The sequence below is a fragment of the Anoplophora glabripennis genome, unplaced genomic scaffold (genome assembly GCF_000390285.2).
Source record: "Anoplophora glabripennis isolate ALB-LARVAE unplaced genomic scaffold, Agla_2.0 scaffold1018, whole genome shotgun sequence".
Classification (NCBI taxonomy): domain Eukaryota; kingdom Metazoa; phylum Arthropoda; class Insecta; order Coleoptera; family Cerambycidae; genus Anoplophora; species Anoplophora glabripennis.
Genome location: NW_019417142.1, coordinates 21,948 through 34,327, shown reverse-complemented (window position 1 = coordinate 34,327; position 12,380 = coordinate 21,948). Strand labels below are relative to the sequence as shown.

At 35.5% G+C, this 12,380-nt stretch overlaps 1 protein-coding gene across 2 annotated transcripts in view; it reads left to right on the top strand.

Moving 5' to 3' along the window:
- The window catches only part of LOC108914055 (inter-alpha-trypsin inhibitor heavy chain H3-like), a 33,112-nt gene that overhangs the window by 12,631 nt on the left and 8,101 nt on the right, over positions 1–12,380 (top strand). Inside the window, exons 6-11 of one of the 2 annotated variants that reach the window (XM_018719750.1) lie at positions 2,347–2,550; positions 2,617–2,886; positions 2,937–3,227; positions 5,512–5,760; positions 5,855–6,146; positions 7,792–8,061. In XM_018719750.1, the coding sequence (XP_018575266.1) occupies positions 2,347–2,550; positions 2,617–2,886; positions 2,937–3,227; positions 5,512–5,760; positions 5,855–6,146; positions 7,792–8,061 (1,576 nt within the window). The remainder of the gene's footprint in view (positions 1–2,346; positions 2,551–2,616; positions 2,887–2,936; positions 3,228–5,511; positions 5,761–5,854; positions 6,147–7,791; positions 8,062–12,380) is intronic. The other variant, XM_018719751.2, reaches the window with a different exon arrangement.

Genomic DNA, 12,380 nt, shown 5'->3' with positions numbered 1-12,380 from the left:
GTTAATTAATGTCTAAACTTTAAACACAAATAATAATTATTGTTATAGCAACCATCATTTTTATTTATCAGGCTACTTTGATTGAAATATGAAAGTGTATTTTTTAAAATCCTTGTTACTTCTAAACAAAAGCAAATCGGACCTATGTTCATATAAGAAAAAATGTTTGAAATGCTGCCATCTGTCAAATTTGTCATAGAGCTTGTAGAACACCCTGTAGATATTTTTAAATATACAGGGTGTTAGGGAAATGACTCTCGTAATTTTACCGGGCGATTCAATATATCAAGCTAAGCAAAAAAGTTTATTACTACATAGGTCCTAAAACCAACCGTTTTCCAGAAAATCACGTACAAAGTGTTAATGAAATTTGGTATGGTTCGGCAACAGCGCATCGGAACTAAACATGGGTTCTGAATGAATAAATCAGTTGTAAAAAAGTAATCTGAAAACCTAGACTATTAAATTTATGGCTAACGCACCATTATAACTTATTATTTTCGGAAAATTAATTATTGCTACAATTCAGAATTGGTTTTGATAACATTACATAGTCAGATAAATTTTAAAAAATTAAGTTCACTTGAGTTCTTTCGTTTTATTTCAGCTCAGACAACTAAGAATTACTAATTATTTCTAAACACTTCAATAAATGTTCAAAATGTCTGCCTTCACTATCTAAACAACTCCGACACCTGCGAATCCAGTTTTCACGAATTCGTTGGAAAATCCCTGCCGTATTACGAATTTGATCGGCTGCTGCAAAAATTCGTTCTCGAAGATTATTTTCATTTTCAATTTCGGAGGAATACACGATATTCTTCATATGACCCCAAAGGAAGAAATCCAATGGATTCAGATCCGGTGATCGCGCCGGCCAGCGATGTGGACCATTTCTGCCTATCCACTTATTTGTGAAAGTGTTGTTTAGGTACTGCACTACTGCACGACTTGAGTGAGCTGGTACCCCATCGTGTAAATACCACATACTTAAACGTGTTTGAATTGGCACTTCCTCTAATAACTCTGGTAAATTGTTCGTCAAAAAAGCTAGATATTCTTCACCAGTTAATCTACGTGGTAAAATAAAAGGCCCTATGAGGAAGTTACCTATTAAACCGGCCCAAACGTTAAAAGAAAATTGATGTTGCCTATTCCTTTGCACAATAGTATGGGGATTTTCTTCAGCCCAATTATGTGCATTGTGAAAATTCCAAATGCCACTGCGCGTAAAACAAGCCTCATCTGTTGACAAAATGCAGGAAACAAAATTGCGATCTCGTTCACTCTTGTTAATGAACCATCTACAGAAATGTTCTCTTGGAGGAAAATCAGCTGGTAAAAGGGCTTGAACTCTCTGAACATGATATGGGTACAACAACTGTTCTTTCAAGGTTCTGTGTACACTCCAATGAGACACTCCGACTTGACGAGCAATACTTCTAGTACTGCGACTGGAATCTGCTGCTACCAATTCTAAAATTTGTTCTTCAGTTTCCACTTCGATTTCTCGCTGGCGGCCGCGATTGTCATTTTTTGGAATAACACTACCGGTCTCAAGTAATCTTTGGGAGACTGCTACAAATGTTTCACAAGCTGGTAACTGTCTGTCAGGAAGCCATAGTTCATAAATACGTCTTGCTCGTTGAGAGTTACACCGAGCTTCTCCATTAATAAGAAGCATATCGTGATATTCACGCACAGAATACATTTTACTTAGCTTGTCACAACAACACAACAGACCGACATGTAAATTAAGAAATAACTGTAAAGTAGATTTTTGACAGCGCGGGCGTGTTGATTGATTCGCAAATAAATCATAAGTACGGTCGCACTGGTGTACCTACCTATGCGGCATTGCCATGTCTCAGGCCCTACAATATTATTTATTTTTATTTAACAAATGTTCGTTGTAGTTGGATGTAAAGTGTAATTTTAAAACTAAACAATAAAATAATGATAACTTAGATGCAAATCATTAATGTTTTAAACGCAGATTTGCTATTTGAGGCAGATTTACCGCTGATAAATTGAAAGTATTATTTATTTTCTGGAAAACGGTTGGTTTTAGGACCTATGTTGTAATAAACTTTTTTGCTTGGCATGACATACTGAATCGCCTGATAAAGTTACGAGAGTCATTTCCCTAACACCCTGTAGACCGAAACAAATAAAGATACAAAAATTATAAACTTTAGCACAAAAATTTAATATGCGCCTCGGCTGTTCTCATCACCTATATATTCGATACAAATCCCTTTTGCTTCATATAAAAGGGTACACTATATTGTAATATCACTCATTTTAAACGCTTTGTTTCTTTAACTTTTTTAAAATTTATCATAGGCGATGGCCCTTGGGCAAAGTGCGGGTCTTGTCGAGGCAACAACCCGAGACTCCAAAGAATTTACAGTGTCTGTAAATCTAGAGCCTAACTCGGTGGCCATATTTACTTTAACCTACGAAGAGGTGCTTCAGCGAGTCCACGACCAATACGAACTAGTGCTGAATATTTGCCCAGGGCAGATCGTAGAAGACTTGAGTATCGAGGTAACAGACTAAATACTTCAAATTATCTTTTAGTTTTGTATAATCACTACCTACCGAATTTCGTAGGTTCGCATTAAGGAGAGTCGACCTCTCAAATTTGTAAAAACGCCACCTCTGAGATCAGGGAACGACATGTCTACGTCGGAGTTCGTCCAAATTCTTGATCCTCTATCTGATATTAAAATAATAAATTCAAAAACTGCCGCCGTCAAGTTCCACCCTAGCACCACAAGGCAAAGAAAAATGACTCACTTTTTGGGGAATAAAACAAACGATGGCTTGTCAGGCCAGTTCGTTGTACAGTACGACGTAGAAAGGGAACCCCTCAACGGAGAAGTATGATCGAAATATGCAGTGTAAACAAAAAATTCACTGTTTCTTTTTAGATTCTGCTACAGGATGGGTATTTCGTTCATTTCTTCGCCCCGAATGACTTAAATCCGTTACCGAAGCATGTTGTTTTTGTGTTGGACACCAGCGGGAGTATGGGGGGAAGGAAAATTGAACAGTTGAAAGACGCTATGATGAATATCTTGAGCGATTTACAGAAAGAAGACATGCTGAGTATTATCGAATTTAACGATAATATTAACGTGTGGGATGTTGACTCGAAAAAATCAGCCACTGTGTCTCAGGATGAAATAAAGAATTTCAAGAATCCTTTTGTTTCTTTAAAGGTAAGTACCAGCTACTGCTTTGTACTGTCCTGCAGATCAACTCAACATTTCGCATATGAGTCACTTCAAAGGTGATACTTATTTCATATCGTCAAATGTCAACTTTCTTGAAACGTATACCTACTTGTTTTTTCATAATATCACTGAAATTTAACAATGAAGACACACAAACACACCATACCATCAATAAACACTGAAATAAATAACTTTATAAGGTTAATTTACACGATACAAAATATTTCACTTAGACGCTTTAAATTTTACTGTAAAATTAAACTTAATAAAACGCAACACTGCAGTAAATAAATATTTTGATACCAGTAAGAACTAATACCTCATGCAAAAATATACAGAATAACAAATTTCTTCCCATTAAAATAAAATAAATGTAATTAAAATGAAATGATGTCATATCACTTCAGATGGTTGATATTCACCTTTAGACGAATGGGTTGTCAAAACCAAAATGGTACTTATAAAAAAATATTAACACTCTATTAAAAACTCGAAATTATTAATAAAAAAAGAATGTTTCAAATATATAGTTGTATTTTTCAAGAGACCCATTTCAATCTTTATTGAACTATATTTAAGGAGGTTCGATACCGAAAAATAAAATGGTATAAAGTTTTCAAAATCATTGAGATCTGTTAATAAATATGCAAACTGCCTCTTGTAGAAATATCAGTCGTTGCCAATATAGTTTTATTGAAAAATAATATTAAAAATTATGCTCTTATACACAGGCTCTTATGCGAGTTGGGAAAAAACTGTAATCAAACGTTTTGCTCTTAAAAATGGTTAGGATCGGGAAAATAAAATTGTAATTAAAGAATTAAATATCACCAAACATTTTAAAACAATAAAAATATGCACTTACAATGTAATTATTGAGATAATGGAATGAATATATAACGTTTTGACAAATTTGAATAAACATCTGATCCGTTGAAAGAAAATATGGCAACACTGTATGCTGTATTTAACGCTTCGACTGACGCGCTAGAAGCAGACACACTTATATGCATTCCCAAAGGATTTTGGTGCGCTGAATCCAAATCTGGCCGCAGAATTGCTCTATCACGTCAGGTTTTTGAGATATCCTAACCTAAAAGTGCAAAAAACACTATTTTACGTCATATTTGAGGTTATGTAGTAATGCCATCTACTCTTTTTAATACTTAATAGAAACAAGATAATAAAAAATGCATACGGGGTCTGCTATAAGAGTTTGCCGATTCGTCCCATTTTAAAAATGCCAATCCACCAGGAAAGCATTTTTGTACAAAACTCGTTAAATGTCAGATGTGACGGTAAAATATTGCCACACGAGTTTAATGGGAATGCCCCATATAGACAAGCGGTTAAGTAGTCATATTTCAAACAAAATACGATTCAGATCGGAAACCTTTATCTTGCGTCGAGTGTACATGTTCTGTAGTACATTAAGTGGAACATCTTCTAATAGATTTTGCAAATAATTATGTAGATTTAAATATACTTATCCTGTAAGATGACCATCAAATATGAATGGACCGATTAATTGATGATTTAACATACCATACCACACATTAATGGTGATTTTATGTTGAAAATTATATTCTGCCGTAGTGTGAGTATTTTCATGTTCGTTAATACCTGACGGGGTGCTTTTGCGAAATAACGGTGGAAAGGTGGCATTTTTGAAGACTATGGAACCTATCCTACCGTTATAAATAATTTAATAAACATTTTAAATTGAATATTGTTTATCCCTGTTATGTAACGGCTGATAGTAAGAACCATGTTTATAGAAACTTTTATGTTTATTTTGGATCCCTGAATACGTCGCTAATATATTGACATTTCCTCCTGAATCACCCTGTATATAGTTATAGCCTAAGAAGAGGTGCCAAAAAAATTCGGGTAAAAAGTTCATCTGTATACAAGGTTTGTGATCTACTCCAAAATAGTATTTATATATTAATTAATTCCTACTCACTATTTTGTAATGTATAAGATATGCAGAACAGCTTAAATGGGCAAAGTACAGCACTATTCAATACTTATTAACATACTAATAAGAAAACAAGTCTTTATTTCAGTTGGGCTTTATTCGGAAAAAATCAGCACTGGCAAAAACTTTATGGCGGCCACTATATAATTTTTGAAGTAACCATTATTTGTTAAAATTTTAGAAAACATCGATGATTGAAAAATGGAAAACCTGGAAATATCAATGAATTATTTGATCAAATTATTTATTACCTTAATGTTTTAGCCTATAATTTACTGTTGTTTGTAGCGGTGTATACTGGCGGATCCACACCTCGCTAGCGATGACATTATAAAAAACGCAAAAGAAATCGTTCAGAACATTAAGATTAATGGATTTACCTTCATGATTGGTGGCTTAGAAACGGCTTTGTATTTAGTAAAAATGGGACAACAGAAAGACAAGGTTAAGGATCGCAAACTTCAGCCCATTATAGTATTTCTAACCGATGGACAACCGAACGTCGGTATTGAATCGACAAACCAAATCATTGAACTAGTAAGTTACTACGTTTTAATGATTCTAATAGTTCTACTAGTTGTGTCCTTAATCCATAAACGTCAAATGTCGTATGTGTAATTTTTATTTTTAGGTGACTCACCTGAACGCGAAAGACAAGGTGCCTATTTTTTCTCTGTCTTTTGGAGATGGCACAGATGAAGACTTCCTGAGAAAGTTATCTTTAAAAAATTTGGGATTTTCAAGGCACATATATGAAGCCAACGATGCCTCTTTGCAGCTGCAGGATTTTTACAAGCAGATTTCTTCCCCGCTTTTGTACGACATCAACTTCAAATATGACTCGGAAGTGGCGGAAGTCACGAAAACTCAATTCCCCATTTACTTCAGGGGCTCCGAGTTGGTAGTTGCCGGAAGATACGTGGGTATGTACATGATTTATAAAAAAAAAAACTGACAATGTCCTTAAAAAGAAAGTAAAACATATATCTAATATATGAGATATACTTTGTAGATTATATCTCATCCACACTCAAAACGTGTTGATCTAGTCGTCTCACATATGACATACTGCTGAGAACTACTAAATTGAAACCGGTATATGTCTGGTGGTTCTTCTAGTTCTGTGGCACAATTGTGCATTTTGCAGATTGAGATTGTTACCATGTTATGCATTAATGAGATTTATACCAGAAAAGATTCTTGGGAAAATGACTGTAGAATCCACGTAAAAAACCCTCAAATGACCTTGAGTTGACCTTGAATGATCTCGAGGATGCATGCAAAGTAAAAATAAACACCGGATTCGGATTCAGCGACCTCAAAAGCATGTCCATGAATTTTTTCAGATTTTTTGAAGGTTTTTGACCATTTGACTTTCAAATGACCTTGAAATGAGGTCGACTGACCTCAGGTTCAGATTCAGGGTCCTCGAAAACATACGTATGAATTTTTTCAGATTTTTCGGATGGTAGTTTTTTTTGGAAGGTTTTTTGACCGTTTGACCTTCAAATGACCTTGAACTTGACGTGATGGAGCCTAACCGACCCGCTCATCTTAATCAGCGACCCCAAAAACCCTTGGATACCATCTTCGATTCCCATGCACAAGCCTAGATAAAATGTTGATCTGTGTAATTATTGTTTAGTATTGTATCTCCCGTATGTACGTATCATAGAAGTACGTTGTTCCCAAATTTCTAATGCAAGACAGAGACAATAAAGTAATAGTCAAGACAATCTTAGAGCCGCAGGCTTTGCGCACTTCTTATGGCGTTTTTTTATTCCCTTATATCGATGGCATAAAGCATACAAATGATATGGGGGGCGGAGTCAGAATTGTTAGGGGAGACTGGTGAAATATTTATATAATCTGCTAACTATACAGGGTGAGTCAGTTTTTTGTAGACAAACTTTAACAGGAGATAGAACACATGTTTTTTAAAAGAAAAGTTCCTGTAAACATATGTCGTAGAAGGCTTCGTTTCCGAGATACAGGGTGTTGAATATAATTTTTTTTTCTCGAATTCTCATTATAACTTATAAACGAATGCTTAGATTTTTTTCATGTTTGAGGGATAATGCCTGTTAATTAAGGGGCATAAAACAAGCGATAAGAATGTTCAAAAACTTGCACAGTGGCGGNTGTCCTTAAAAAGAAAGTAAAACATATATCTAATATATGAGATATACTTTGTAGATTATATCTCATCCACACTCAAAACGTGTTGATCTAGTCGTCTCACATATGACATACTGCTGAGAACTACTAAATTGAAACCGGTATATGTCTGGTGGTTCTTCTAACGAACAATCTTAGCTGTTTACTACATATTGGGAGTGTAATTTAATGTTGTACGGAGCGTAGTTCACATAGAACTTCATTCTCATATTCTGCAATCGTTTGTTTGTGACTATTTTTAGGATTATTATGTTTCTTCGGTAAAAATTGTATGATTCTATGATGTTCCAGTTTCATAAAACTCATTTCTTTTCTGTTTCAAAACCTGCATAGAACAAAATAGAGTATTTTCAGCGTGCTTTATGCTCTAATGTCAGCATTGTTTTTTAGAAGAAACATTTCTGATTACCATCAGTTGTTGGGGCACATGTGGTCCAATAACAATAGGATCGGCCAAGGAAAGACCCATAACTTCCTTAGAAAGGCTTTGGGCCTACCTCACCGTGAAACAGTTGTTGGAGGAGAGGGATACATCAGCAAGTCCTAAAAAGTTAACCAAGAGAGCCCTAAAATTGGGCCTTAAATATTCTTTTGTGACAGACGTAACGTCCCTGGTGGTAGTAAAACCAACTGAAGAAACTTCTATGAACAGTCGGCCTGGTAAGTATCTAGAAATCCCCGAACTTAATTTAGGTATTAATGGGTAAAATATGGAATTTAATGTTAACATTTTCTTTGTTATCTATTTATTTGTTCATAAACCTGAGTGTATGGCAAAAGAGAGTTGTGAAAAAAAAAATCGTAACCAATCGGGTCATTTTTTAGCTCAAATTGTAGCTGAAGAACACCTCTAAAAAGCTGGTGTGGTTAGATGAAAAAATCCAAAATGGCGGTCAAAAAACCAATTTGATGACTGAATTCTTGAAAATCAACCGATTTACATCAAACTTGGTATATGGGAGTTTTTGAGGTGCTGATTACGAATCCGAGGTCAGATTTGCAAAATTCAAGATGGCGGATCCATGATGGCGCACAACATTTCGGAAAACCGAACGATTACCACTAAATTGGGTATATGGGGATTTTTGGGGTCGCTCATCATGTATCTTAGGGTGGATTTGCAAAGTTTAAGGGGGCGGATTCAATATGGCGAAAGATTTTATCCGTCATACTGGATTTGTCATTTTTTAACGACCTCCAAAAACCCCCCCATATACCAGATTTGGTGGAAATCGGTTGATTTTCCGAAATTTCGTCCGCCATCATAGATCCGCCATCTTGAATTTTGCAAATCTCTCCTCGGACTCGTAATCAGCGACCTCAAAAACCCCCGTATACCAAGTTTGGTGTAAATCGGTAAATTTTTTAAAATTCAGTTACCAAATCGGTTTTTGACAGCCATGTTGGATCCGCCATTTTGGATTTTTTCATCCAACCACACCAGCTGTTGAGAGGTGGCCCTCAGCTACAATTTGAGCTAAAAAATGACCCGATTGGTTGCGAATTTTTTTTGTCACAACCCTTTTTTGCCGTACGCTCAGGTTTTCTCCAGCTTCCGGCCGCCATTGGGTCCGCCATTTTGGATTTTTGAAAAGTACCACTCTGCGTTTGAAAACCTCTTACTAGACAAACATTTTGAGCCCTTACATGTCTTGATCGTTCCACGTAATTTTTGTCCAGGTCGGTGATCCGCTTGACATGAAACATCCCTTATATGTATTTAAAGGGATCTACATCACAAAAATATTGATAATAATGGAATACTAAACCATGCTAATTATTGCTAAAACTCAAAATTATTTTTGAAATAAAAGTTATTGTTAGTTGCTATTATAAGGCTTCCTTAGGTTGTTTTTTTTCTTAATAAACCACATCTTTTGATTGATTTCGAACTCTATATTTTGAATATAAATGCTTCGAGACATGTTTATGCAATTTTTTTCCTGTTAGTTTGTCATGTATAATCTGCCGTTGAAGCATTTAAAAATGTAGATTCCTTTCAGTTTCTCCAATGGGGCATATAATCAGGATAATTTTTTCTCAAATTTTTTTCAAACGTTTTGTCGGAAAATATATTTTGGCTGAAACCAAAATTTGAGTAAATGTTCTGTTTCTCTTTTTTGCCGATTAAAACATTTGCACAATGTCCTTAAAAACTAGTAAATTAGGAAACGAAAGTGCAACCTACAAAGTTTCTGTCACTTAAAATTGAATTTTAAAAATTATAACGACATTTTATGTATCTCTGTGGCAATAATGTTCATAATAAAATACCGGTCTGGCCAGGTAATTCTTTTGCATAGACTAAGTAAATTACACGCATCTCCAATATCAATTTCGAGTGGAAGGGGTCGGACATGACATATATCATCGAGTTGCGACTAGGACTCTCGTAATTGGTTGACTGTGGGAGCGCACGTGCCCTGTTGCATTTTTTGTGAACCGAACAAATATCTAAAGCGCTTTGCTGTTTGTTTAGTTTTATTTTTATTATTATTCCACTTAAACCTTTGGTAAGAAGTAGACGGAATATTACAAAATAAAAATGGTGTATAGTGTCGAACAAAGAAATAATATTATTAAATGGTATTGTCGTGCAGAAAGTGCAGAGGAAGTTGTTGGTCGATTTATGTTTTCATACCCCGACGAACCAGTCCCCACTGTTAGAACTGTTTTGAATATTTCTCATAAGTTTGAGGAGTGTGGATGTGTTAATCTGTGTATGAAATGTAGCAATCGGGAACCTCGTCAAATTTCTGAAGCAAGGAGAGAAAAAGGGGTTAAAGTCTGTGCTTTTGTGGAAATAAGTGAGCCGTGTTCTTCCTCCCAATTTCCAAAGAACTTGACATTCCAAGTCGTACAGTTCGTCGTATCTTAAAAAAGAATAGTTACAAAGCCTATAAAATGCAAACTTCTCAAGAAATTATTCCTGGTGATCAAGTAAGGCGTACTGAGTTTAGTGAATTTGTTAGAGAAAAAATAAATGAAAATAATGAATTTGCTAGGCAGATTTTATTTACAGACGAATCATCTTTTTCCCTACTTGGCCGTCATAATCCTTCAGTAGTCCAATATTGGTCCCGGGAAAACGAGCATTTAAGTATACCATTAAGAACGCAGTACCCTCAAAAGGTAAATGTTTGGGCTGGCATTTTAGGCGATAATATTGTGGGTCCCTTTTTTATTGATGGTAACTTATATGCTGAGAGATACTTGCATTTATTACAAAATAGTGTTGTGCCAGCTGTACGAAACGTGGATGTAAATTTTGAGGAAAGTTAGTTTCAGCAAGACGGATGTTCTGCACACAACGTAATGCCAGTTCAAGATTATTAGGAACAAACTTTTCCTGAAAGGCTTATTTCCGCAAGAGGTATCATACCTTGGCCTCCTCGATCTCCAGATCTGACACCCTGCGACTTCTTTCTATGGGATCATTTAACGCAACTTCTCTGCAAACATCGACACGAAAGAGCCACAAATTTGGACGAATTACGGCTTAAAATTAGAAATATTTTGGGATCTGTTACTCCTGAAATTTTGTCAAATGTTCGTCAAGAATTTTACGACAGATTAGGGTATTGCGAAACTCAAGCAGGTGGTTTGTTTGAACACCTTATTAATTAATAATAAGCTTTATTTAATAAGCCTCTGAAAATAATTCATTATTTTGCTTAAGAATTACCACTCATTTTATTTTAGAATACCGTTTTAGTTTTTACGTCAAGTTCAAAGAGATTTGAAGGTCAAACGGTCAAAAAACCTTCTAAAAATTTGAAAAAATTCATGGACATGTTTTTGAGGTCGCTGAATCCGAATCCGGTGTTTATTTTTAATTCGCATGCATCCTCGAGGTCATTCAAGGTCATCTCAAGGCAGGTGTTCTAGTTCTGTGGCACAATTGTGCATTTTGCAGATTGAAATTGTTACCATGTTATGCATTGATGAGATTTATACCAGAAAAGATTCTTGGGAAAATGACTGTAGAATCCACGTAAAAAACCCTCAAATGACCTTGAGTTGACCTTGAATGATCTCGAGGATGCATGCAAAGTAAAAATAAACACCGGATTCGGATTCAGCGACCTCAAAAGCATGTCCATGAATTTTTTCAGATTTTTTGAAGGTTTTTGACCATTTGACTTTCAAATGACCTTGAAATGAGGTCGACTGACCTCAGATTCAGATTCAGGGTCCTCGAAAACATACGTATGAATTTTTTCAGATTTTTCGGATGGTAGTTTTTTTTGGAAGGTTTTTTGACCGTTTGACCTTCAAATGACCTTGAACTTGACGTGATGGGGCCTAACCGACCCGCTCATCTTAATCAGCGACCCCAAAAACCCTTGGATACCATCTTCGATTCCCGTGCACAAGCCTAGATAAAATGTTGACCTGTGTAATTATTGTTTAGTATTGTATCTCCCGTATGTACGTATCATAGAAGTACGTTGTTCCCAAATTTCTAATGCAAGACAGAGACAATAAAGTAATAGTCAAGACAATCTTAGAGCCGCAGGCTTTGCGCACTTCTTATGGCGTTTTTTTATTCCCTTATATCGATGGCATAAAGCATACAAATGATATGGGGGGCGGAGTCAGAATTGTTAGGGGAGACTGGTGAAATATTTATATAATCTGCTAACTATACAGGGTGAGTCAGTTTTTTGTAGACAAACTTTAACAGGAGATAGAACACATGTTTTTAAAAAGAAAAGTTCCTGTAAACATATGTCGTAGAAGGCTTCGTTTCCGAGATACAGGGTGTTGAATATAATTTTTTTTTCTCGAATTCTCATTATAACTTATAAACGAATGCTTAGATTTTTTTCATGTTTGAGGGATAATGCCTGTTAATTAAGGGGCATAAAACAAGCGATAAGAATGTTCAAAAACTTGCACAGTGGCGGAGTGGAGGGGGTGCTCAACCCCTTTCTTAAACAGAACTTCTACGCCAATGACTATTTTAAAAAAAAACT